Raw genomic sequence first — 26907 nt, forward strand, 5'->3', positions numbered from 1 at the left:
ACCATCTGCTCCCACCGGTAGTACATGCCCTGGTCACCTCTCGCCTAGACTACTGTAATGCGCTCTACGTGGGGTTACCCTTGAAAACGCTCCGGAAGCTGCAACTGGTACAGAATGCGGCGGCTCGTCTGATTAAAGGCAGCCGCCGGCAAGATCACATCACTCCAGTGCTGAAGGAGTTGCACTGGCTACCGGTTGTTTACCGGGCCCAATTCAAGGTGTTGGTTTTGACCTTTAAAACCCTATACGGTTTTAGCCCAGTCTATCTGAAGGAGCGCCTCCAGCATCGTCAGGGATGCCGCTCAACAAGATCAGCCTCAGAAGACCTTCTCTCGATCCCACCGGTTAAAACAGCTAGACTGGTGAGGACTAGAGAGAGGGCTTTTTCAATAGTGGCCCCCACCCTGTGGAACTCTCTCCCAAATGATCTCCGCCATGCCCCTTCTATGATAAGCTTCCGCCGGGCCTTGAAGACCTGGCTCTTCAGGCAGGCCTTTGGGATGGGTTAGGTTTTTACTGTTATGGTTTTAAATTTTAACGTTTTAATGTATTGTTTTTTATCTTGTACGTCGCCCAGAGTGGCTGGACAACCAGCCAGATGGGCGACTAATAAATTAAATAAATAAATAAGGCATATAGCAACAACAAAGGTTATCACTGGCTACTACAAGCCATGATGGCTATGCTGTTCCTCCTTGGCCGGAGGCAGGATGCTTCCCAATCCCAGTCGCTGGAAACCGCAGGCAAGAGGAGTTGCGCTCAAGTCCTGCTTGTGGGCTTCCCAGAAGAAGCTTCTAGCTGGCCACTACGAGGACAGGTTGCTGGACTAGAAGGGCCACTGGCCCGATCCAGCAGCCAGGCTCTTATGATCTTACTTTCAAAACATCTGGAGGGGCACCGGTTTGGCTACGTTAGAACACAAGAGGAGCCTGGCTACTGGATCAGGCCAGAGGGGGCATCCTGTTCCCACCGTGGCCAACCGGATGATCAGTGGAAAGCCAGTTGCAACAGCACTCTTCCCACTTGGTGCTTTTCGCCCTTGCGACGGACCTGCGAGGTAGGCTGCTCCTTCTTTCTCATTTTTACCAGTGGTGAGCTTAGGCTGAGGGAGTCCACCTTCACACTGCACATTTATTCCACTATTATTCCACCATGGCTTCCCCCAAAGAATCCTGGGAAGTGTAGTTTGTGAAGGGTGCCAAGAGTTGTTAGGAGGCTCCTGTTCTCCTCATAGAGCTACAATTCCCAGAGTTCAGTGGGGAAAGGGACTGACAATTGTAGCTCTCTGAGGAGAATAGGGGTCTCCTAACAACTCTGAGCACCCTAAACAGACTACGCTTCCCAGGATTCTTTGGGGCAAGCCATGGCAGCTTAAAGTGGAATGAATGTACAGTGTGAATGTGGCCAGAGAGATCATGACTTGTCCCCAAGTCACTGAATGTCCTTGGTAAGAGTATGATTTGAACCCAGGCCCAGGCACATATTCTCTGTGCGCTAGATCACACGCTCATGTGATTGTATCCGCAAGAATTATTTTTTTAAACAGCATCTTTCGTGGGTTTTTTTATTGCAGATTGAGCAAGTCAGCCAGCTGTCGGCACTAGTAGACGCTCAGCTGGATTATCACAGGCAAGCCGTGCAGATCCTCGATGAGCTCGCAGATAAACTCAAGCGCAGGTAATTCGTGTGTGTGTGTGGTTCTCTGCGTGGGAAAAATGACATAAAATGTCACTGTCATGCTGCAGAATGCACGATTTGGCAGGCAGTACATAATCGTAGAGTTGGGAGGTCATCTAGTCCAACCCCCCTCCCTGCTCTGTGAAATGAAGGGTGTATCTAGAGGTGTGAAGGCCTGGCGGGGGGAATGAGAAAACTTTGCAGGGAAAATGTTCCAATTTTTTTTTAAAAAAAAAATCCCTTTTTTCCAAAAAACAAAAAGGCTTCAGAGAAAAGAGGGAGAAAGCGGTGGTTGTTGTTTTTCCCAGTTTTTCCAGGCCTTCACCTCTCTAGATGTAACTGCAGCATCCCTTCAGCGGAGGAGGAGTCCACCACTGCCAAAGCCGCCTGTTCCCCCTCTTGAGCAGCTCTTACTGTTCAGCCACAATCTGCTTCCTTGCCATTTCCCCCTTATTGCGGGTGTGGGGAACCTCCGGCCCTCGGGCCCATCTCAGTCTCTGAGTTTTGGCCCGTAAGGCCATTTCCCCCAAGCCGCACACCCCCGTCAATCAGCTGACGGTCAGCCCCACTTGGTGCACGTCTGCTGCGAGGGAAAGACGCTGGCGAAGGAGACCCGTGCAGAGAGCAGGATTAAAAGTCAGCATATAGTTGATTTTAAAATGAAATTACTTTAACCAAAGGTGGTGTCTTTGTATTTATTTTTTTTTTAGTGTTTTCTTTTTAGTATGTCAGGGTTGTTTTTTCTAATTGGGGGAGCTTCTCTTCCTCACTGAACGTATTTGAAAGTCTGTTGAATTCGCCTGCGAGTTGACGAATCTCCTTCCTGTCCCCAGAGTGAGGGAGACTTCCTCGCGCCCCAAGCGAGAGTATAAACCAAAGCCCAGAGAATCCTATGAGTTTGGAGAGAGCGACCAGTCCAACGGCGGCTTTTCCTGCAACCCTGCCCCCAAAGTCTCAGGTAAGGGCCGGGTCAGGAGCACTCCCGTCTGGAGCCGAGACGCTTGGGAGGGTAAGCGGCCGGCTGGAGACATTCTGGGATGCCAGAGGCAAGACAGGCAGATAGTTTCAAATGAGGCCCAAAATGCATAGGAAAGGAATGCTCAGCGTGGCCCTCTGAGTATTGCTGGACTACACCTCCCATCGTTCCTGCTTGATGGCCATGCCCGACGAGGCCGATGGGAGTTGTAGTTCAGCAACGTCTGGAGGGCCAAACCTCCCCGCCCCTGCCTCTGACATAGCCAATAGAATCACAGAGTTGGAAGGGGCCGATAAGGCCATCAACCCCCTTGTTGCTCAATGCGGGAATCAAACTCAAAGCATCCCCGGCGGGTGGCTGTCCAGCTGGTGAGCTGCTAGCAGACCTCCTTTTTGCTATCTCACAGAGCTACAATTCCCAGAGTGGTTTAACAATCAGTTGGCTCTGGGAATTCTAGCTCTGTGAGGGGAATAGGGGCTCCGCCGTAAAAAATCCTGGGAACTGTAGTTTGTGAAGGGCGCTGAGAGTTGTTGTTCCCATCTCTGAGCTACAGTTCCCAGAGTTTCCCTGGGAATAGGGGCTGACTCTTAAACCCCTCTAGGAATTGTAGCTCTGTGAGGGGGATAGAGGAATCTCCAACAGCTCTCAGCACCCTTAACAAACTACAGTTCCCAGGGTTCTTTGGGAGGAAGGGTGGGATATAAATTCAATTTAATAATAAAGTAAATAAATGAAGGGTCATTGGATGGAGGCGGGGAGCAGCTAGCGTGACCCCCGTCTTCCATCGTGCCTGGACCAAGATTCTAGGACCCCTGCCCCTCAAATCTACCATTTTTTGTCTGTCATTTTAATTGGTTTTCAGCCACACTTGGAAGGCCATTTTTGGCTGAGAAGTAGGGTTGAAAATTCAGCCGATCTGGATGTAGGGTTGGGGTCATGCAAGGGTTGGGGGGGGGTCCTCATTATTATTTATTAAATTTCCTCCTAGAAGGAGCCCAGGGCAGCACACAAAAATGAGAGCAACGGGCTGGTATGCCAGCGATCCAAAGCTGTGAGCGGGACCCCGGCTGTTCCCTTCACAAAGGGGATCTGTGATCATGCTGGTGCCTTTTTACCCTTTTTTTGGGGGGGGGTCATTCAGATTGCTGCAAGTTTCCAGGGGGAAAAGGGGCCTGTTCTTAGATATTGCCGTGGTTTTTAAATTGCAAAGCGAGGATAGTGCAAAATAAACCTACTTCTAGTAACCGGAGGGAGTTGCTCTCCTGCAGGACAATCCTGTTTGGCCTGAAACAATGGGTGGGGGGGCGAGGAAGAGGGATGGCCTGCCCCCACAGCTTCTTTGGACCCGTGCCAGGATGCCTGTGTCCAATCCCCCCTTGCAAGACTTCCCATGCAGCCGTGACCACCTCCTCCATCCTGTTGCAAGCTGGGGGGGGGGTGTATGGAAAGAAGAGGTCTCGCATCCTGTAACCCCTTGTTTCTGTGGCTGTCCTGTTTCCATCGCTGCCCCAGTGTTTTAATTTTAAATGTCCCCCCCCTTATGCCTCCTCACTAATGGACCTCCCAACCCACTCCCCTAACTTGTTTTTCATGTCTCGCGAAGACACTTGTATGAAATGTTCATGGGTGTTTGTAAGCATGTCTGTTCTTTTTGTTTTTTTCCATTTTGGAAGCAGCTTCTTCCTCTTTTCGATCCGAAAAAACATCCCGGACCCCCAGCAGGACTTTTTGTGAGTTCCCAACCCTGCCTCCTTCTCCGCCGCCGCCACCCCCTGCATGGAACTTGACGCTTCTGCTTCCTTCCTCTGTTCTTTTGCCTCATCTAACTGTTGCTGATGTTCCTGTCTTGAGACTGACATCACACACACACCCCCAAACATGATCTCTCACTTGGGGCTGTATTCTGTCTGGTTTGAATCTTTGCAAGTAACTCACTGCACGTGTGGGTTTTAGTACTAGCTGCAGAACTCTTCCTTTTGGAAACCAAGTTCCTAGTCCTTATGGCTGTGGAAGGAAATGCTGAAATCTCGGAAGCCAAGCAGGGTGGGGGCGAGCCCACCTCTAAGAGCGCCTGTTTGCTCTTCCATGCAGAAATTCCCGAGTTCCGTCCTTGGCATTCAAAAGATTGGGAGGCAAGTGTTTTTTTTGCCTGAGACCACAACAGAGAGCTGCTGCCAGTCAGAGTAGAGATGATGCAGCTAGAAGGACCAGTAGTCTCACCGGGTAGACGGCAGCTTCTCTCTCTTACCAAGCGAAAAGGCTTGCAGAAGGTCCCAAGCTCTGGGAATTGTAGTCGGCTCACAATCCTTAGCACCCTTCACAGGCCACAGTTCCCAGGAGTCGTGGGGTCGGGTCGGGTGGGTAAGCCACGGCTGACAGCAGCAGCCATCGCTTTCTTTCTTCCAGGCATCGCCTGAAATCTGAACTTTTTAAACAGGCCTTGTTGTATGAATTTTCTTTTCCAACCAATGCAGCACTTAACAGATTCTGCTATTACTGTTTTGAACGAAGTTTTGAATTGGTTTATTCATTCTGTCACGTTTTTATACGCTATAACGCCGCCTTGATGTATTCTTTTTTTAATGAAAAGAGTGGCTTACAAATATTTTAATAAATAAATAAAATAAAGCGGTATGATACTGCTTGTACAACGCAGTGGCCAATAACCCTGATCGCTTCTGGGAACCGTCTTCACTTCATGGGGACGGTTAGGGGGGTGGGGGGAAAAGTGACCCATCATGCGGAGGGGGAAGGTGGTCAAAGAAGATGCAATGCGCCCTCTCCCTAACATCCATTCTCTCCCCACCCAAAAAAAAAAATCCCCTTTGAATTCCTCGGCAGCTCACTTGGACCAGCCCTGTTGCAAGGCCTTGTATGACTTCGAGCCGGAGAATGACGGCGAGCTGGGCTTCAAGGAAGGCGACATCATCACCCTGACCAATCAGATCGATGAGAACTGGTATGAGGGCATGATCAACGGCCAGTCGGGCTTCTTCCCCCTCAACTACGTGGAAGTGCTGGTCCCGCTACCTCAGTGAAAGGGCCTCCGCCTGCCCACCTCCCTCTCTCAGCTTCCCTCCCAGGTGGCCTCTTTTATTGTTATTTTGACCTCTTCTCCCTTCCCTCTGCATTCCTCGTCTCACATACACACTTGTTGATGCAAGCCAAGAGGGAGTGAAAAAAGAGAGGTGGAGGGGAGGGATTGCTTCTTTTACCGCCCCCCCTTACATTCCATGTGATATACCAAACACTAATTCCCCATCCGATGAGTGGGAACCGTTTTACATTGGGGAAAAGTGTGATCGTACCAGCAATGTGGAGCAGGAGAGCCAAGCCCATTGGGAGGGAAGGCAGAGCACAAAGGGGGCCTGGAACTGAACCCCGTCTCCTCTCCCACCTCTCTCCCTACCTACCCACCCGGTTCTCTTCTAGTGCTTGAGTTAAAGACATCTTGAGCCAAATTGGGGAGGGGTGTGTGTGTGTGCTTTTGTACACTGTTAAGTGTCCCATTTTATGGTAGGGGATCAAGCTCTTATGGGTGTGAAGCATGCTGCCTGGAGATGGGGGGGATTTGGGGAGCACGCTACTGTGATTCTCTGAGCTGTCTTCCTTGTGGGTTTGTGAAGGGGGGGCAGGTATCACTGGGCTGGCCTGGAGACCAGCCCTTTTGAGCCAGGGAGTGAGTGTCTGAGAGAGCACACACTTGTACATGCACACAGGAAGCACAGCTCAGCAGGAATAGCGGCCGCCTGCCTGGCTTCTATTAAACACTACCAGAGTGTTGTGCGCAATGCTGGTCTACCTCCAAACAGACCCATTGAAATCAGCGCGCAAGTCTGGCGTGGGTCCGTTAAATCGGGTTTGACTCTGAGAAGGTATCACCCGTTTAGGTACAACTCAGCAATCTTTCTCACTTGCACCATTTAGCAACGAAAGGACTTCTTTTGTTTAATTAAGCAATCTTTGGGGGGAGAGGTGGTCCTTCTCTCCCCCCCCGTCTCCAGCTCAGTTTTTCTGCACCCCATACTGGGGGAGTGTCCTAAAGTTTTGGCTTGGGAGGAGAACTCAGACATGCTGCCTGTGCGCCAGCACTGGGCAGTGCCTCTCCTGCCCCGTTTAGCTTTTTCCTGAGAGGAATGCAAGAGCTCCTGATGCATACCTCCGCTCCCCCAGACCCGCATGGTTTGGCTACAACTGGCCCACCGTGACTGGCTGACAGCCAGGGAGGGGGGGCTGTTTTGTGCCCGGTTTCATGCCATCAAGCAGGCGACTGCAGATTGCAAAACGGGAGTGATCATGGAGGTATCTTTTTTGATATATAGAGAAAGGAGGGCACGAGGGACAGGCTCCTGTCATCTTTTTCCCCCCCACTCCCTGATGTGCAAGCTTTCTACAGACAGGGATTTTTTTTAACAAATACAATTCAGAACTACCTCCCTCCCCCCAAAAAACGCAGTTTGGTGGCAGAAGTCCAAGATTCACAATTTGTCCTGCTAGTCTGGACGTTGGCAGACTGTCGCAGCTCATTTTTGTGTTGCTGGGGCGATATCTTGCAACGTTGCCGGGATTTTCTTTTTGGTGGGGGCTGCAAACAGATGATTTCTCATCTACTTCTAGTTGCAACTTGCACACATCCCTCAAAACAGTGACAAGACATGGCTCTAATTCTTTCTGCCCCCATTCAATGTTGAATGTTCCACATGGGGTTTGAACCCAGTGCCAGCTTAGACCGAGCAGACTAGCTGTGTGGCTTAAATCCTCACCTCTGCCCCACCCCAATTTTTTCTCTTTCTAGAGGTAACTAAATCTGTTCTTTTCTTCCAAATGCAGCCGTATGCACCAGGCATGGGAGATCTGTAGAGGGCTTGATTTTCAGTGGGAATACTTCAGACAGTCTACGAACCCTTTCAATAATTCTGCCTCCCCCCCCCAAAAAAAAAAAAAACTAATGTCATTACATTCTCCCACTGCAGGCAGAGGGACGAAACACTGCAAGGTTCAATTGGCTTTTACTTTCTTTTTTTGCTGGTGGGGGCTGTATGCACGACAGTCTTGCAATTTGCTTCTCTTCCCCCTCACGTCCCAAAAATTCCTCCCTCCCAGTTTTTACCAATGGAGGGCAAGGTATGATTCTCAGAAATACCCACTTTTTTTTTTTTGCTACAGTACCACAGTTCCTTTCTTTCCAGTTGTCACACCCCCAAAGTATTTTCTGTACACGTACTATTTATATAGATATATCTTGACTCAACTTATTTGTAGTTAATGGCCCCTCCTCGCCCAGCAAGTCTTTGGGATGTTTGGGGGGGGGAGAGCGAGGGGGGGATTTTTCCTGTAATCATCTCTCTCCTACAGGCCGCTTCAATTTTTTTATCAACCTTGCCCTTTGCTCAGTATCTTTAGATATTGTTGCAAAACTCCCTTTTAAAAAGCAAAACCCCAGACACGTTCACATGGTAGCTCTCTCGTCTATTCGATCCCTGACGTGACTCCTAAGGTTTGATGGTCCGCCTGTTCTGAACCTCTTATCCCCCCTCCCCAACACACACGCACACAGTACATTCACAAAGAACCAATAACGTTTGGGTTGCAAACCTGATCTTGTGTGTGTGTGCGTGTGAGAAAGAGAGAGGGTCGTTGCAGCTGGATGCAGCTGTTTTGGACCCCCGGCCGCAAACCTCCAATATTTCTCAGGACCATAGGAGGAGCAAACCACAGACATACTACTTTCTTGCTGGAGGGAGGGCTTTTGTAAATACCGGCTTCCTGATATGTAGCTGTGTCATGCCAGAGTGTATGGTCTGGCGCCTGTTCCGTTGGAGTGAAGCAAGTCTCTCTCTCTCCCCCCCTAACTTAGTCTGGGCAGTTTTATTTTGGGGGTGGGGGGGAAAACCCTTACTTTGTTCTTGTTCATGGGTTTGCCGTTACTCCCTGCTTCCCCCTTCTGTTTTGGAATAATAAAAGAAAAACCTTGTATCCTTGAAATAAAAAAAAGTATTAAATGTTTGGAAGTGGAGGGTATTTTTTGTGTGACTTCTCACATGCACACAGACCTTGCTAGTATGTAGAAGAGGAGCGAGGAGCCTGTGGCCCCGTAGACCAGGTGCGGGGGAACCGTCGCCCTTCCAGATGCTGCTGAACTACAGCCCCCGTCACCCCAGGCCGTTGGGTCATGCTTGCCAGGACTGGATGAGAGCTGTATTTCAGGAACATCTGGAGGGGCCAAAGGTCTCCTACACTAGGATTAACAAAATGTAGGATTTTCATTCAGGGTGGGGTGATGTGAGCTGCAGTTCTGCAATGTCCGGAGGGCCACAGTTTCCCCACACCTGCCTTTTGATTCATGAAAACTATGTGTCTTAAAACACACACACACACAGCCTCCGTTGCCCCCTCCACCCACAGATCTGAGTACGGGGGCCGGGAGAAGCTTCTCCCGCAAATGCCTGTCCAGAATGTGAAAGTGACAGTTCCTTTAAGAGTTTCTCCTGCTGTTTTTAGCTGTTGTGTTTGAGGACGCTGTACACTTGTTCCAGGATGTGTCCGAACCCTTGGTCCTTCGGCGTTCTGGAAGCCAAGGAGCCCTGCAAGGAGAGAATACGTCCCATCATTGTGCTAAATGCACATTTGTTGATGTTATGTGCCTTCAAGTCAATCACGATTTATGGCGACCCTAAGAATCAGCCACCTCCAAGAGCATCTGTCATGAGCCTCCCTGTTCAGATCTTGCAAGTTCAGGTCTGTGGCTTCCTTAATGGAATCAATCCGTCTCTTGTTTGGCCTTCCTCTTTTTCTGCTCCCTTCTGTTTTTCCCAGCATTATTGCACCTTAATGCACATAGGCCTGTACATGTAAATTGCTCCTCTGACCCCTCACGACTGCAAGCAGGATTTGGGAATGCAAAGGCAGTGCAGTCTTTTCCTGCTGCGGTCCTGGTGAAACCCATCCACCCGCAAAACCAGTGCAGGCTGGCGCCTTAGAGCAGTGGTTCCTAACCATTTCCCCCCCCCACACACAGACTGCTCGAAAAGGACTGAGGATCTTGGCAGACCCCTTCATGATCCTATCTTTTCTGTCCGTCACAGCCATTGCTATGTTCTGCACGATACGGATGCTGTATGGTTTTTAATTGAATTTTTGTGGCTGCTTTTTATTTCTTATCTTGTATGTTACGGTTTTATAATTAGAATTCCAGAGAATTCAAACAGCAAAGTGTTTTTCACAGACGGTGTGCAAAGGCAGCATCTTAACTGCCCACCTAAGCCTGGTGTTAACGGGGGTTTTCAGCAGGTGTTTATAGGTTAAAGCAGAAGGCGCCTGCTGAATCTCTGTTGGCAGAGTGTTGCAGAGAGGTGAGCCAATGACTCTGAACGCTCGATTTCGTGTCGATGTTAAACGAGCCTCACCAACTCGGGGGACAATCAGCACCGCTCCTCAGTTATCGAGCTGGGATATGAGGCTTCAGCCAGTCCCTAAGTTACCCTGGACCCAAACTGTTCAGGGCTTTGTAAATTAATACTGAATTAATACTGCCATTCATTCAGGAAAGGAAACTTCCACAGATGTCAACACAACAGTTTCCTTCTTGGATCTGTTAGTACCTTGGGTGGGGAAGGGATTTCAGCTGGGCTTCAGCAGAGGAAGGGTGAAACGCCTTCACTGTACGGTTCTGGGTCTTATAGGGGTTGCTATACAGCCCAACAAAAATTAGAGCCATTAACTCCAAGTGGGAAACCTGTAGGAACAGAAGGACCTGCCCATTTCTCTCCGAAGCAATCGTAGAAGAGTAGAGTTGGAAGGGGCCTATAAGGCCATCAGGTCCACCCCCCTGCTCAGTGCAGGACTTGAAATGGCTGGGATTAAGTTCTCCACATTTCTGCAAGAATTTGCTATTTTTTTAAAAAAAAAACCTCACAAAAAGTGGCTCACAGCAAAATTTGGAAGTCTGTTGCCCACCACCCAGTCCCTCTGTTTTTCCTTACCTTGAGTTTATCCAAATAGGTCTGCTCCTGGCTCCACATCTCTTGAAACTTCACGACGTCGGGTGCTCCTTTGTAGAACTCCACCAGGAGCATCTAGAGAATAAAAGGCAGCAGGAGTCACACACTCTGCCTAACTTGCAGGGTTGTCATGAGGATAAAATGGGGAGGTTCCATGTTAGCTGACTCAAGTGTCTCAGGAGGGAAGAACTACGTGTAAATGTTATATATGTTAAGGGGAATGTAAATTGAGTGAAAACTGAATTGTGAATTGAATGTAAATTGAGCGGTTAATCTGCATAAAAGCCGGCTATTGTGCACACTCCCCAGACCTTGTGGAGAATGTGCAGATTAACCTTCCCTAAAGAGGAAATCATCTCCTATCTCCTATCTTCAGAGGCAGTATGCTTCTGAAAGCCAGTTGCTGGAAGCCTCAGGAGGGGAGAGCTTGCACTCGGGTCCTGCTTGCGGGCTTCCCCCAGGCACCTGGTTGGCCACTGTGAGAACAGGATGCTGGACTAGATGGGCCACTGGCCTGATCCAGCAGGCTCTTCTTATGTTCTTAACAACATGCACATTTTTTAAAAAAACAAAAACTAGCTTAAGGAAGACTGCAGTGTGACGTCAAAGCTGGCATTCTGAATGCCCGTGGGATCAAATAAAGATGTTGCTTTGCCCTCACCACGAATCCTGTTGTGAATAGTGCCCTGCCTTTAGAGCATCACAGCCTTGCATTTGGAGACAAAGTGCATTTTGATAATGCAATCCGACGCTCGCTCCGCAAGCGGATGCAAAATTCGGAAAAGCAAAAGTTACCATCTCATGGAGAACGTCGTTGGTTAAAAATCCGTCTTGGACATAGGTGAGCTCCACTTCAATGGGGATGCCATAGTCGTATGGTCTTTGCTGATCGAAGAAAAAGAAAAATGTGAAACATGTAACAGCTTCAAGACCTTTTTTTTCCCCCGCCCTCAAATTCCTATCAGGAACACATTGAGGACTTGTCCACCCTCCAGTGGTGCTCGGATGGAAGTGCATGGACCTTGAACCACCTTAAAACACAACACACTGGCACCCCTCCACACTCTGCATTTAAAGCAGCGTCATGTCACTTTAAACAGCGACAGTTTCCCCCAAAGAACCCTGGGACCTGTCGTTTGTAAAAGGGTGCAGAAAGTTGGTAGGAGACCCCCCCCCTTCCGCTCAGAGCTACTGGGATGGCCTACCTGTTCTAGGTGATTCTTAGGTTATATTAGGAAAGGGTCATCACTCAGTGGGTAGAGATTTGCACACAGAAGCTCCCAGGTTCAATCCCCGACATCTCCAGTGTTAGGGTTGGGAATGTCCCCCAGTCTGAAATCCCAGAGTGCTGCTGCAGACAGCCCTCAGTCTGTCTCAGCATAAGAGCTTCCTATATTCCAATTTAAATTAGTCCCTTTTTATTCAGAGCCATGAGGACTGGGGCCTTATTTTCAGGGGGAAGGGCTATAGCAAAGTGGCAGAGCACCCACTTTGCATGCAAATGGTCCTGGGTTCAATTCCCAACATCTCCCAGATAAGGCTGGAATACAGACTCCTGGTCTGAAACTGTGGAGAGCGGCTGGCAGTGATGGTTTCCTTCGGGATAAGGTGCCTTCCTTTCTCCGTTCTCCTGAAAATGTAAATGGACTGCCTCCAAGTCGATCCTGACTTACGGCGACCCTATGAATAGGGTTTTCATGGTAAGCGGTATTAATTGGGGGGGGCTAGAAAACATGCCAAGGCAGCTAAAGGGCACCCTCCTGTGGCATCAACTTTTAAAACTTTAGGAGGCTAAAAAACATGCCAAGGCAGCGAAAGTGTGCCCTCTTGTGGCAACGTTTAAAATGCTTTGAAAATGGAAATATACTGCCTTCAAGTTGATCCCTATGAAGAGGGTTTTCGTGGTAAGCGGTATTCAGAGGGGGTTTACCATGGCCTCCCTCTGAGACTGAGAGGCAGTGACTGGCCCAAGGTCACCCAGGGAGCTTTGTGGCTGGGTGGGGATTCAAACTCTGGTCTCCCAGGTCGTAGTACAGCACTCTAACCACTACACCACACTGGCTCTCTATCCGTTCTCCTGAAGAGCCCCTTTATGGGGCGTTGCAGAACGTACCTCTGGAGGGGGCATGACCCAGAAGGGCGCAATCTTAGACTCCACACCCTGGTTGCCGTGGAAATAAGGACCTGAGCAGGCAAGAGGAGAGAGGTCTGATAAATAACCAAGGTCCATCCAAACAATTTCCGTGCCTGAAATGGGTAACTGGTACACCCTTGCCTCTCTGCCATTAGGGGCCCCATCTACACGTATACAGTTACAGTGGCATCATGCCACTTTAAACAGACGTGGCCTCCCCCAAAGAATCCTGGGAACTGTAGTTTGTTCAGGGTGCTGAGAGTTATTCAAAGACCCGTATTCCTCTCGCAGAGCTGCAATTCCCAGGGTGGTTTAACAGTCAGTCCCTCTTCCCAGGGAACTCTGGGAAGTGTAGCTCTGTGAGGGGAAGAGGGGATCTCCTGACAACTCTCAACACCCTGATACAAGCTACAGTTCCCAGGATTATCTTTTGATACCTGGTCACTCCATTTCCATGTGCCCCCCCAATAGAGGGTGCTGTTGCCACAGATTACTCAGAAAATGGTGGTTGGTTCTCTATAGCTTCAGAGTTCAAGCAATCCAAAAAGGAGAAACACTGGAAGAAGTGCCTACAAGTTTCTAGTCCTCATGGTTGCAAAGACAGCAGGATTTTTTTTTCCTTTTAGAAATAAGCTACCTTTCCAGCTTACCGCAGATGAGAGCCAAGCAAGGCTGAAAACTGTTGCTGGTTCCCTGGAGCTTCAGCTGGTAATCCATTTGAGTGTCAATGTCCTGCAGAGATGGGAGGGCGTGGCTAAAAGGGTGGCTGTGGTACCAGCCCACCAGGGACAGCCCACGCATAAAGAGGTGTTGGCAGATCTGTCGGGGAGAAGACAATCATCTTACGTTAAAACAGTTGGAGGGGGTCTGCTTGATCATTTATATATATATATATCTGTCATGAACCACCCTGTTCAGATCTTGTCAGTTCTGGTCTGTGGTTTCCTTTACGGAATCCATCCATCTTTTGTTTGGCCTTCCTCTTTTTCTACTCCCTATTCTATCTACATAATTTTTCAATATAATTTTAATGCTTTTTGTAAGCTGCTTAGAGGTTTTCTACAATTGAGAGATATATAAATGTTGTAAAATAAAATTATTACTGTTGTGTCGGGACTCTGCAAGAGCCGAGTTAGCAGTCCACTAATGATCCCCAGGGCAGACACTGTGCTAACTCCTCCAACTCCCCCCTCGCACGCCCATCCTGCAAGGCTGCCTCCATACTCTTTTTACCTCTTCTTCCACAGCAGCTGCTAATTCGACATCTCCAAGGCGCGATCGGCACGGAAATGCCCTCAGCACGGTTAACACTGAAAGAGAAGTGAAAGGGTCACTGGCTGAGAAAGGGTTGGCTAAGAAAGCCTTTCCTGCTTTTTAAACATTAGGTGGTTGGCACTGTGAGATAGACTGCCTTTGAAAATGGAGGCTCTATTTAGCTGCCCTAGCTAACTCTCTCCTCCAAGGGTTTAGGGCCATAGCAAGCTGCCCTATATCTAGTCAGGGCATGGGTCTAATCTAGTTTTTACTCTGACCGGCAGCAGGTTTGCAGGGTTTCAGACACGGGAGATTCAATGTGCAACACTGCCTGAGGTTTTGACCCAGTGGAACAGGTTGCGTCCCTGCTCTTCAGATTGACTTCATTTTCTGTCGCTGCTCCACATTCCCGGGATCGTCTCTCAGAGCACTTGCAGGCTGCTCCCTCAATTTCAGCTTTTAAGTCTTATTTAAAAACCTTCCTTTATTTCCAAAGCTTTTGGAATTTCAGCTTAGGGTTTTTAAAAATTATCTGTACTTTAGAGTATGTGAAGTCCTCGCTTATAATTTCCCCTCTCTTCCTTTGTTGTCTTCATTTTATTTTACTTAGATTGTACACCTTTTGGGGCAGGGACTTGTTTTCATTGTTTTATTTTCAGTACAGTGCCAGGTGTATCTGATGGTGCTATATAAAACAATAATAACAATCAGCACCATTATCTGCCATCTACATGTCGAGACAAATCTTATGTTTAAATGTACTTTCTTAAGTGTCTTGTAATCAAATTTTTTTTTAAAAAAATTGACATTTACAAATTTCACTCTGGTTACCCCAAAAGAACTTACGCTGGCTGTTGATGTCCCATCGGCCACCTAAATAGCCAACCACCTCGCTCTTCGTTAAGTGACTGTGGAAGTCCTAAGACGAGGGGAAAAAAGAAACTGACAAGCTTAGCCAATATTCGGGAGCCACGGTAAACTTCTATTACCTGTGGCCCCCTCCCCAAGGTATTGCTGGACTCTAACTCCCATCATCCCTGACCACGGGACATGCTGGCTGCAGAGGGGGATGAGAGCTAGAGGCCAACAATATCTGGAAGTGCACAGGCTCCCCACTGGCCACCTGATTTTACAATCTTGGATATTTCCCTCCCCAAATGGCAAAGATTTCAATGCCAGCTCTCCTGCGCTTCCTTTGGATTGGCATCATTATCTATCAAGGATCTGTCCCACACCTTCCTTCGCCTTCCAGGGTAGCAAACATATCAACACTAAAACAATACAATTAAAAGGTCTGAAAAGTTTTTTAAAAAATTAAAACAGTTTCAAAAACTCCTAAAAGCTTATAATTTCAGTCACCAGGGACAGGACTTTCAGTACTCAAACTGCCTGGGTAAACAGGAACGTTTTAAAATTTCTCCTACAGGTTAATTGCAAGGGAGATGGACACACTTCACTAGCGAGGGCATTTCACAAACAGGGGAGCCACCACCAAGAAGGCCCTCTCACAGGCCACCGCCAAATCATGCCACAGAACAGCTACTTTTGGTTTGAGTGTGTCCCTAAAAAGTATGTGCTGGTGGGCCCTGTGGATGGCTGGGCTTCCTTTTCACTGAGTGGTACGTACCAGTAACAGAAGGACGTTGCTAGAGATTGCGACGTTAAAGGGCTGGAATTTGTTAAGGGCTGTGAAAGACGTCACTTCCACCAAGGTGTGGGGATTCCTAAAGACAGACAAGGACTAGTAGCATTTTTGTATTAAAAAAAAAGGCTTTTCAAGATGAGCAAATGATACATTTGGGGAGTCATCTCATGCTTGTGGAAAACCCGTTCCGAAGCCTGCTAAACAGAGCAACATTTTTTTAAGTTCTTGCTTCTGAATAGCTGTTTACACAGTACTGCTGTAGACACACGTCCGAGCTTGGATGCATTTGTGCTATTTTATTTTATTACTATTTTTCTGAACGGCGATTGCAAAGGTGGGGAAATCCTTTCTCAGCGAGAGGGCCACATTCCAGGGGACACAAGGCAGGGGTGGACAAAGCAAGAAATGTACATTTTACCTTTGAACAGTAGGCCAGTTGTTATACACACTCCCGTCTCTGTTCTCCAAGAGGCACTATCAGAGTCCGAGGGAAATTTGTGCCTTTGAACACCCCATCAGTTTCAAAAACTTTACGCCTCTCCGAGAAACACAAGTCTAAAGTTTGCATGCAGAAATAGTTCTGAATCCCAGCCACAGATAATATTTTTTTTTTTTTACAGCGTGGGGCACATGTCAGTAAACTATTTTCCCTAGCTCCTCTGATTTCTCCCCGCTCAAACCATCACACTCGTACACTCTCACGTCTGTTTTTTGCCTTGAGGACTAGAACCTTTTTTTATTTTTAATAATAATCACCAAAGTTGTCAGCATGCAGCACTCAATTCCCACTCCCATGCTTGAGCACAACTGCCGCTCTGGCTGCTGAGAGGGTAATATATAGGATAAAAATACCTGGCAGAATCCCGACTTCCCAAACTGCAGTACCGAACCGGGACTCGATTCCTGCAGTCCAGCCTTTTGCTCTTATCTGGGGGTTTAAAAACAACCGGCCAGCCATCGACCCATCAAATGCAAAATAAAACACTAAGGCTTTCCCTCACCCCAGTTAACTTTTTTTTTGCTTGCCGCTAATTATTTTGTATTCACTTTGCATGAACAAATGGATTTCTTGCTGCAGCACACCAGTTTGCACATTTATTATTATTATTATTATTATTATTATTATTATTATTACATTTCTACCCCACCTTTTCTCCAAGGAGCTCACGGTGGTGTACATACATGGTTCTCCTCCCTCTCCATTTTATCCTCACAACAACCCTGTGAGGTAGGTTAGGCTGAGAGACTGTGACTGGCCCCCAAGGTCATCCAATGGCCTTCATGGCTGAGGTTTCGAACCCCTGGTCTCCCAGGTCCTAGTACAACACTCTAACCACTATAACAGTAGTGGACACCTTCTAAGCAGACAGGCACCTATAACTAAAACCAGTAACGTGAAATTAAACTTGAGATCAGACGTATCTTAACCAAGTTCTTGTCCCAAATGCAACATGGGAAAAAAACCCTCTGCAGGCCATTCAGAGGTCAGCTAAGCAGGAAAACTGCTGCAGAAGGGGCCAAAGCTCAGTGGTTAGAACATCTGCTTTGCATATGCAGAAGGTCCCAGGTTCAAGCCTCAATGGCATCTCCACGAAGGCCAGGAGATAACCCTGTCTGAAATCCTGAGAAATGCTGCCAGTCTATTTAGACAACACTGATCTAAGTGGACCAGCAGTCTGACTCACGTATATTACTGTCACTTCCTAAGTTCCTGTTTAAATTAGTCCCTTAACTAGAGCCATGAGGACTGGAACCTTACTTTATTTTTAGGCCATAGGGTAGTGGCAGAGCACCTACTTTGAATGCAGAAGGGGTTCTAAGTTGAGTCCCCAATGGCATCGCCAGGGAGGGCTGGGAATGTCTCTGCCAGTCAGTGCAGACAACACTAAGCTAGATGGAGCAATGGTCCGACTCAATGTAAGGGAGACTGCAAGGGCCCTATGCTAGCGCAGAAATTTTATCTTTACCAGGAGAGGAGAGGCAAAATGCATTCTCTCTAGTTGCGCTGGTCAGGATCGATGGGAGTTGTAATCCAAAAGATCTGGAGGGCGCCACGCTGATGCAGAAGGTCTGTTTTGTTCCAAACAAGCCCCGTAAGGACCCACATGGGAAGAGGTCATACAGCCACCCAACCCTCCTCTGATACTGACGAGTGGGTAGAGCGTCACGCACAAGCCGTCTTTTTCAACTGACTGAATATGCCACCCCTCCCAGAAGGAGCCCAGGGCGGCAAAAGACAAGCAATAACACACTCAAAACAACTTCAAAAACATATTTAAAACAAAATGTATTTTTAAAAAATGTTAAAAACAAAACTTCTTTTGAAAAATGTAAAAACATCTTTTAAAAACATCTTAAAATGTAATTCCAATACAGACGCAGACTGGGACAAGGTCTCTACTTAAAAGGCTTTTTGAAAGAGGAAGACAACAGAGACATAGCAGTAATGATGTACCTGTGCTGTGCAGTTCTGCAGGGCATTTGGCTTGCTGTTGCTTCTTCTCCTCCAATTTCTTTGCTAGCATGGACTCCGGGACAGCAGTCTTCACTCGCTTGGCTTCTTCTTCCTCCTCCTCGACAAGCTCATCTTCTTCCCCTTCGCTCACCAAACTCTGGGGGGGGGAGGAAAGAGTCACAAATGCCGTCTGAGATTATCATCTCTCCAATGCATCCTTGCCCTACACTACAGGAGATGTCACCCAAAGCAGACTGGCTCTCCGTTGCTCCAGACAGCAGGATGAGAACGGAAGGGTGGAAACAACAGCGGGACAGGTTTCAGATAAACATTGACAGCTGTTTGATGGTTGAAAAGACTGCTGGGGGAGGATCCTGCAGTTGCATCCTACGTTGTAGATCCTGGATTGATCAAGGGGATGATCTAGATGTCCTCTGGGGTTCCTACCAACTCTAGAATTCTACCATTCTACCCCAGCTTCATTTGTGCCAAAGCTCAGACTACTACTCCCACCATCCTGAACTAGTAAGGGCAATTGCTGGTTGGGGTCCAGCAACATCTGGAGGCCCACAGGTTCCCCATTGCTGGTTTAAAACTTTAAAAGAGAAAATAAGATTCTAGCCCTCATGGTGCTGAATAAGGACCTGTGTCTCCCAGGGTCGGATTAAGACACGCTGAGGCCCTAAACTATGTCAGGTTTAAGAGGCCTCGTAGCATTACACACACACACACACAAATGTGTATTATTCTAACAGATGAATGAAAATGAAAGTAATAAACTTTTATATTTGCGTACATACTGCTGCATAGGCAAGGATGCAACTATAACTATGCATCTATCTTGCAATAAGCCTGTTTGCATGTGAAATGCCTGTAAATGACAATACTTTCATGATTTTTTACTTCACAGCTATTTTTGCATAGATTTATAAACACAATTCGGCAAATAACTGGGTAGCCATTGCGGGTTTTTTTGTCATAACGTATTTTGTTTTTAAGATTTTTTTTTTAGTATTTAGCACTTCTTGTTTGCTGCCCTAGGCTCCTTTTGGGAGAAAGGGAAGGTATAAATTTAATACATAAAAATAAAATAAGTAAATAAGTGAAAATAAAATAAATAAGTAAAAATAAAATAAATAAGTATAGTCTGTCTTTCCAGTTTCCTTTATTTTGTTTTATTTAGAGGCTCCTCAAATTTGAGGCCCTGAGCTACTTGGCTTGTGCATAAACCTGGCCTTGGTCTCTCCACTAGCAAATATTTCCAGCTGCAGTTAAATTAAGGGTGGTGGGAATTTCATTGGATTGATTTGTTCAATGGTGCAATTGATCTGATGGACAGTGGTTGAGAAGTGAGCTGATTTTCTTTTGCCAAATTGGAAAAGCGTGCATTTATACTTTTTACTTGTTTTCTTTGCCCAATTGTAATTCCTGATGGCTCAGCGTTATTTTGTTTAGTTGTCTACTGAGATTCTAATGAATGTTTGTAACTGATCTTTATGCATAATGTTTATTTTGACACTGAAAAGGATGCTGTATTTAGCTGCTAATTGTGTTTTACAGAATGCAGCAATTCCCTGGCATTTATTTTCGTATTTGCTGTTTATTGAAAGTGCTTTAACTTACGCCGCCATAAACTGTTTCCTTTCAATATAAGAGGTATGTAAACTGTCCATGTAAATAATAACAGGTCAGTGAAACATAAATTGGGCAGCTCACCTCCTCTGCAGGGGGGGTGTTGGGCTGGTACTTCTTCAACCATACAGCCTTATACTGGTCTAACTTCTGTCCCTTGTACTTGACCGAGGCCCAGCCGCAGCCGGACTTTTTGGCTGGGTTGACGAGCTTTTTACAGTAGGTCGCCCAAGCGCTGGGTGAGTTGAACACTTGACCCGTCTCCTGCCACACAATCTTGCCGTCCGTCAGCAGGTCACCCAAGAACTTCTTTCCCTGGGGGCAGGTGAGAGAGAAGAGGCTGAACGAACATTGGAAGATTTGAGGCAGGGAAAAGAGAAGACTTCTTTCATGCGGCTCATAGCTAAAATTGGCTCCCACAGGAGGCAGCAAAGGCCACCAACATGGATGGCTTTCAAAGAGTATTCGGCAAATTCATGAAGGCTATCCGTGGCTACTAGTCACGATGGCTGCCACCACGATCAGAGGCACGATGCTTCTGAAAACCAGTCACTGGAAGCCACAGGAGGCTCTCCCTCTCCTCATTTATTCCTGATAACAACCCTGTGAGGTGGGCTGTGACTGGCCCAAGGACAGCCAGTGAGTTTCACGGCTGAGTGGGGATTTGAACCCGGGTCTCCTGGGCCCCAGTCTGATGCTCTAACTACTACACCACATGGGTGCATTTCAATACACAATTTTAAAAAATCTGGACACTCTGCATTCTTTCCTTCCTGAGCCGTTTCTAACAAACAATCTCGTTCATGACCATAAAAGCTCACCCTGTCCTTAGCCGCTGCCCTGAATAGAGGAGCTGCCTTCTACAAAGTCAAGCCACTAGCCTGCCTAGCACAGTGTTGTCTGCTCTGACAGGCAGCAGCTCTCCAGAGCCTCATCCAGGGCCTCACTTGTTGGCACCCGGGAAGTTGTGCGTGCAGATATGGGGAATACGCAGCCCTGCACAACAGGGACACAAGAGAGCCAGCTTTGCCAAACCCCACAAGAGACTGGACATCCCGAGCTGTAAGTGCCACTTACCAGGTAGTAAATGGACAGCACGCCTTCTCCAGGCTCAATCAGCCCGTCTTTGAGAAGCACACGCAACGTGATCCCGCGGCGGGTCAGGATGCAGCAGCCGCGTCCCCCCGGGATGAATGCTTTCCCCACGCTCTCATGGTCCTCAAGGCCCGTCTCCAGTTCCTCTTCATCCTCTTCTATGCACTCGTCTCCGCCGAGGGATTCTGCATCCAGGGCTGAGGAAGTAAACACAACAGGAGTGACAAAGGAGGCAGCAGAGACAAAAGCAGGCTAGTGTACAGAGCCGGCGGTGGTGTAGCAGTTAGAGCATCGGACTGGGACCTGGCAGACCAGAGTTTGAATCCCCGCTCAGCCATGAAGCTCACTGGGCAACCTTGGGCCAATTGCTGTCTCTCAGTCTAACCTACCTCACGGGGTTGTTGTGTGAGGATAAAATCAGGAGGGGGAGAACCAAGTTTGTATGCCATGTTTGGGTGCCAAGGAGGACAGGTGGGATAGAAATGTACTAATAATAATTGACTTGTTTGTTTGTTTATTAGATTTATATCCCGCCCTTCCTCCCAGTAGGAGCCCAGGGCGGCAAACAAAAGCTCTAAAAACACTATAAAACAACATAAAAATACCCTTTAAAATGCATTACAACAAAACATCTTTAAAAGTATATTTTTTTTAAAGCTTTAAAAACATCTTAAGAAATAATTCCAGCACAGACGTAAGACTGGGTTAAGATCTCTACTTAAAAGGCTTGTTGAAAGGGGAAGGTCTTCAGCAGGCGCCGAAAAGACAACAGAGATGGCGCCTGTCTCATATTAATAACAGTAACAATATGTCTGCGCAAACTGGCCTGTCGCAGCAAGAAATCCATTTGTTCAATGCAAAGTGAAAACAAAACGATTAGCGTGAGCAAAAAAAAAAGTTCATTGGGGCGAGATAAATTCTTAATATTGTATTTTACATTTGATTGATGGGTTTGCTCAGTGGCGGCTGGGCAGTTTTTTTAAAAAAAACCCAGATAACAGCAAAAGCCTGGACTGCAGGAATCCAGTCCCGGTTCGATATTGCAATTTGGGGAGTCAGGATTAAATTTGAAAAGGGCCGAAGCTCACTGGGAGAGCACCTGCTTTGCGTGCAGGAGGTCCCCGTTTCAATCCCCAGGGCCACCTCCATGTAGGACTACTCTGTCTGAAATCCTATGGAGCTGCTGCCAGTCAGTGTAGACAAAACTGAGCTAGGTGGACTAACAGTCTGACTTAGTATCAGTCCGCTTACTATGTTCCTGTTTGACTCAGCCCTTTATCCACAACCATGAGGACTGGAATCCTGCCTTTATTTTTTAGGGGAAGGCCAACAGCTCAGTGGTTAGCGCATCTGCGCTGCATGCGGAGGGTCTCACGTTCAGTCCCATGCAGCATCCCCAGGTACGGCTGGGAGAGACTCCTGTCTAAAAGATCCTGGCAAGATGCTGCCAGTCAGTGTAGACAAAACTGAGCTAGGTGGCCCAAGGTATGACTCGATATAAGGCAGGTTCCTCTGAGGTTATTGGATGAATTTTGTACCAGATGACCCAGTTCTATGCAGGGAGCATCTGTGCTTTGCAAATCTTTCCAGGCCCTTCACAAAACTACAATTCCCAGCATTCTTTGGGCAAGGGGTGGGGGACACTCTGGGCTCTCAAGGTGCATTAAACACCCAGAGCGACCTTATTCTTTCTTTCAAACTGCCTCCTCCTGAGGAATATGACAGATTATCAATATAATATAATATAATGAATATATAGAACTATCACTAGAAGCTAAAATGGTGAAACTGAGGTTATCCTACTTTGAACACATAATGAGAAGACATGATACATTAGAAAAGACAATAACGCTGGGAAAAACAGCAGGGAGTAGAAAAAGAGGAAGGCCAAACAAGAGACGGATTGATTGCATAAAGGAAGCCACAGACCTGAACTTGCAAGATCTGAACAGGGTGCTTCATGACAGGTGCTCTTGGAGGTCACTCATTCATAGGGTCGCCATAAGTCATAATCGACTTGAAGGCACATAACAACAACAGCACATATAATAAGGAAGCAACTTATGCATAAAGACATAGATAGACAGAGAGCTGCCCTGGCTCCGCCACTGCAGGGTAGAACGGCAGGAGAGAAACATTCTAAATCCATTCATTCATTTAAATTTATTGATTTAAATAAATTAAATAATAAAATACTTAGCTAGACAAATAGATCAGACAGGCAGGCAGACAGATAAACAGACGGATAGATGCTGGAGGTACACAGCCCTCAACCTCCCCTGTTAAGCTTCCCCACCACCCCACCCGGGGCAGGAGATGTACATGCTCAGAGGGACTCTTGCTTTCTCCCCGAGGAGAAAGCGCCTGGCACTTGCAGCCTCCCCCGGGGAGACAGAGAGCCATTCGTACGTGGAGAGGAGGGGGAGAAGGGAGGAAAGGGCTGGAAAGACAGAGGGGGCCGGATCGCTGCTAAAGAAGGGGCCGCGCACCCGCCTCTCCCAGCCGGCCCCGACGCCCCCCTGGCGGTACCTGCGGCCATGGCTGCCCTGGTCCTGGCTCGCCCCTTTCTCCTCGCCGCCCGGCGCCTTCCTTTGCGCCGCCCCTACTGCGGAGGCGCCCGGCTGCTCCCCGCCTCTGCCGGCCGGGAAAGAAAGGAGGGAGGGAGGGAGGGAAAGCGAAAGAGGAAAAGGCGGGGGGAGAAGAGGAAAGAGCAGGAGGAGGGGAGAGGCGGGATGGAGAGACGGGAGAGGGAAGTGTTACGCCCAACCGGGGGCTGGGTTCGTGCTCCCCAAGTTCGAGTCAATAACCTTGGAGACGAGACGAGGATAGAAAATATGCCAGCAGGTTTATTGCACGTTTGCAAACGGAGAGCGGCAGGCGCGGGCTGACTCTGACGTTCCTCTTTACATGTCATGCTTTTAAAGGTTTGGATGATACATGTTTGTTTGTTTTTCTTCCAGGCGAGGGCTTATCTGTTCCATTTCGGGCATGGAGATTGCCTAAGGTAAGTAATTGACACTGCATATTTGTTCAAGGGCTGTGTCCTTGTTGCAACACTTATGATTGTATCACCATCTCTTGATTGTATCACCATCTCTGATCGTATTAGCCTTCAGTATCACATTGTATCAGCATTTAATGTCACATTGTATCAGCATTTAATGTCACATTGTGTCAGCATTTAGCATCACAGGTTTTGCAGTAAAAAAGGGTGTGCGTGGTTTACCATTGCATGCCCCTGTTTTCAGAAGAGAGAGAGGTGGCAACACACCTGTAGAACAGGGAGTGTCTCTCTGCCCAGATTGTCTCCATTCAGCAGGAAAGGACAAGGATGCAGGTTAGAAGACTCTTCTCAGTGGCCAACACTCTCCTCTTTCACACTGATTGGCTCGTAGGATGCTGGAGACATAGGGTCCTGGCTGGGACCTGGCTCTCCATAAAGTAAGGGGTCTAAGACCCCCCAAGACGCTGGACTACTACACCCCTGGGGGTGGGGAGAGTGAGAGGAAGGAAGGGAAGAGAAAGGGATGAAGGAAAAGATGTAAAGAGGAAAAGGATGGGGCGGAGGAAAGAAAAGAGGAAGGAGTTCATTTCAGGCGGCACGTCTGTCTTCCCGAAGGGCCCACCAATTGCAGGAATGTGGCTTTCAAAATAAAATAAAGCCCTGGTGCCAAGGGGCAGGTATGACAGCAGTCTGTCTTGCAAAACCCTGCCTTAGACTTAATTGTCTTAGAGTGCCCCCTTTAGTTGCCCAGGGTCTCAGGGGATCTTAGACCCCTTACTTTTTTGAGAGCAGGGTCCCTTTGTCTCCAGCATCCTATAAGACAATCATCATGAAAGGGGAGTGTGTTAGCCACCCAGAAGAGTCTTCTAACATGCTTCCTTGTCCTTTCCTGCTGATTGGAGCCAGTCAGAGTAGAAAGGAGGTGAGTCAGCTACTGAGAAGACTCTTCTTAGCAGCTAAGACTCCCATTTCGTGCTTATTGGCTCCTGGGCATATACATGTCATAGTGGGTGAAGGAATTAACAAGGATCTCATTGTGAACCCAGCAGCGAAAAAGGGGCATGTGGCTGTGAGTAACGTGAAGAGGCCCTGCACTTCTGAATTTGCCACTACACAGCCATGTGCATTCCTTTAGTTGCGAAGTGCACAATTAATGTTTCTCTTTTCTTCTGTCCCCTCCTTCTGCAGTTCCTTGCTTTACAACTGTTTCTACAATCTATTTGGGGCTTTTTAGTTGAGAGAAAAAGTTGAGCCGGAGGCAACATGACAAAAGGGTATAAAACGATGCAAAACATGGAGAGAGCGGACAGAGAACAAGTTTTTCTCCCTCTCGCACGATGCTAGAACTCATGGACATCCGAGGAAGCCAAATGCCGGAATATTTGGGACAGACAAAAGAAAGGACTTGTTTGCGCAGCGCAAAGTTAAACTATGGAACTCACTCCCACAAGAGGCAGTGATGGCCACCAGCTTGGATGGCTTTAAAGAGGGTTAGACACATTCATGGAGAAGAAGATTATCAGTGGCTACTAAATGAAACAAAACAGCAATTCCCTTAAAACAAAGAGGAATTTGCTTCCAAGTAAACAGGCATAGGATCATGCCTGTCTGTGAACCTGTGGTCTGATCCAGCCTGGCTACTGTTCGGTGCAGGGTTTGGCATTTCCAAATACAGACCGGTGCATGGTTTGGGACATCTGTTTGCCATCACGCTTGCCGAAATTACTAGGTACTGTGTGGAGGCTTAAAAAGGAGCAAGTGGCTGCCCTTCCAGGCTTACAATCTAAAATTGGCTTTAAAAAGGAGACAAAAAAGGAACCATAGAAGTCATCTTATTTGACTTTGAGATGGTGGACTTGATGGAAAGGGAGTTAGGATGAGGCATGGGTGAATCCGTCCGTTCCAGTGTCCTTCAGTTGCTCAAGTTTCCAATAATCGGTTCCTCACATTTCAGCATTCAGTCTGCAATGTTTTTTAACTCCTCATGAAAATTCTTTCAGCAATTTCTTCTAATATACACATGTTAGCATGCAGTTTTACCTGAACTGCATATTTTTTTGGCAAAACAATTCCCCCAATATAATGCATTTTTGTAAGTTACCTTTACTAATATATGCATTTTTATGCATACTTTAGCCTTGGTACGTGCATTTTTGCATGCATGACAGGGCCGGAGAATTGCATTGCAAAATCTGAAGAATCAGAAATACGGAAAGCTAAATTGAAACCAACTCAAAAAGAGAATTTCCTACAAGTTTACACGATCCCACGAGTACTGTACTTGTGCGATCATACAGACTTCCCCGCTCCCACCGGGTTTAAACCTGCATCTTCCACCCTCCCCTTCCCTCCACGATTAAGCCTGCATCTTCCACCCTCCCCTTCCCTCCACGATTAAGCCTGTATCTGCCCCCACTCCCCGGATTTAATACTGCCTCTTCCTCCCTCTCCTTCTCCTCTCACCCCCGGATTAAGCCTGCATCTGTCTCCCACTGGGTTTAAGCCTGCCTCTTCTCCACTGCCCTTCCCCTCTCCGTCCGGCAAAGTCCCTAGGGGAGCCCTGGTCTACCTTTCATTGCACTTGGTAGATCAGGAGGCCTCTGCCCCCCCCCACGCGGATAGACCCAGAGACAGATCTATGAAAGGTGTGGAGGGGAACGGCCAAATCCCTAGGGGAGCCCTAGTCTACCGCTGGTGGACAGAGATGGGTAGACCTGGAGGAAGAAGCCCAACAGAAGTCATGATGGGGCCGGATCCGCAGAGCTTCTGCGAAATAGGCTCCAGGAGATCGCTGTAGATTTTGGGGAGAGTCCTAGTCCGGCTTCATGTCCAGATTAACGGCAATTGCCAAGACGTCCCTGAGGGGATTTATGGTGAATGGGTTTTCAAGACGCAGAGAACCGCAAAGATCCTCCGACTAATTCCAGGTCTGTCTGCCGAGGTGACTCGGTGTGGAGGGGAGTGGAAGACCGCTATGGAGCAGCCTCGTCCGAGGTTCTGGCGCCAGTGCGGCAAGGAAAGAGAACGTCTGGAAG

The 26907-nt window shown here is 47.7% G+C and overlaps 2 protein-coding genes and 1 long non-coding RNA gene across 5 annotated transcripts in view; 2 read left to right on the forward strand and 1 right to left on the reverse strand.

Moving 5' to 3' along the window:
• The window catches only part of SH3GL1 (SH3 domain containing GRB2 like 1, endophilin A2), a 36263-nt gene extending 27604 nt beyond the window's left edge, over nucleotides 1–8659 (forward strand). For 2 of the 3 annotated variants that reach the window (XM_061601523.1, XM_061601525.1), the window contains exons 7-10: nucleotides 1574–1677; nucleotides 2511–2635; nucleotides 4330–4383; nucleotides 5495–8659. In XM_061601523.1, coding sequence (XP_061457507.1) covers nucleotides 1574–1677; nucleotides 2511–2635; nucleotides 4330–4383; nucleotides 5495–5691 — 480 coding nt within the window. In that variant the 3' untranslated portion in view covers nucleotides 5692–8659. The remainder of the gene's footprint in view (nucleotides 1–1573; nucleotides 1678–2510; nucleotides 2636–4329; nucleotides 4384–5494) is intronic. The other variant, XM_061601524.1, reaches the window with a different exon arrangement.
• On the reverse strand, nucleotides 5495–23502 carry MPND (MPN domain containing). The gene is made up of 13 exons (XM_061601521.1): nucleotides 23398–23502; nucleotides 20851–21065; nucleotides 19858–20088; nucleotides 18142–18298; nucleotides 16539–16614; nucleotides 15669–15765; nucleotides 14888–14960; nucleotides 14021–14097; nucleotides 13438–13606; nucleotides 12767–12837; nucleotides 11449–11538; nucleotides 10636–10728; nucleotides 5495–9237 (listed from the first exon to the last, which is right to left on the reverse strand). Exons 1-13 carry the CDS (start codon nucleotides 23405–23407, stop codon nucleotides 9151–9153), a joined length of 1446 nt encoding a protein of 481 aa, XP_061457505.1. The 5' UTR covers nucleotides 23408–23502; the 3' UTR covers nucleotides 5495–9150.
• On the forward strand, nucleotides 19739–25123 carry LOC133372644 (uncharacterized). Its single transcript, XR_009759521.1, has 3 exons — nucleotides 19739–19797; nucleotides 23829–23872; nucleotides 25061–25123. It is a non-coding gene; the product is annotated as an uncharacterized LOC133372644 (long non-coding RNA).
• The last annotated feature ends 1784 nt before the right edge of the window (nucleotides 25124–26907 follow it).

The sequence above is a fragment of the Rhineura floridana genome, chromosome 18 (genome assembly GCF_030035675.1).
Source record: "Rhineura floridana isolate rRhiFlo1 chromosome 18, rRhiFlo1.hap2, whole genome shotgun sequence".
Lineage (NCBI taxonomy): Eukaryota > Metazoa > Chordata > Lepidosauria > Squamata > Rhineuridae > Rhineura > Rhineura floridana.

Excerpts from the sequence above, each read along its gene's own strand:
- MPND (XM_061601521.1), bottom strand. Across the intron at positions 20,089-20,850 it reads TGCTGTCCATTTACTACCTG|GGAAAGAAGTTCTTGGGTGA; the intron begins GTAAGTGGCACT and ends ACCTGCCCCCAG. Across the intron at positions 10,729-11,448 it reads ACGACGTTCTCCATGAGATG|ATGCTCCTGGTGGAGTTCTA; the intron begins GTAACTTTTGCT and ends TTTATTCTCTAG.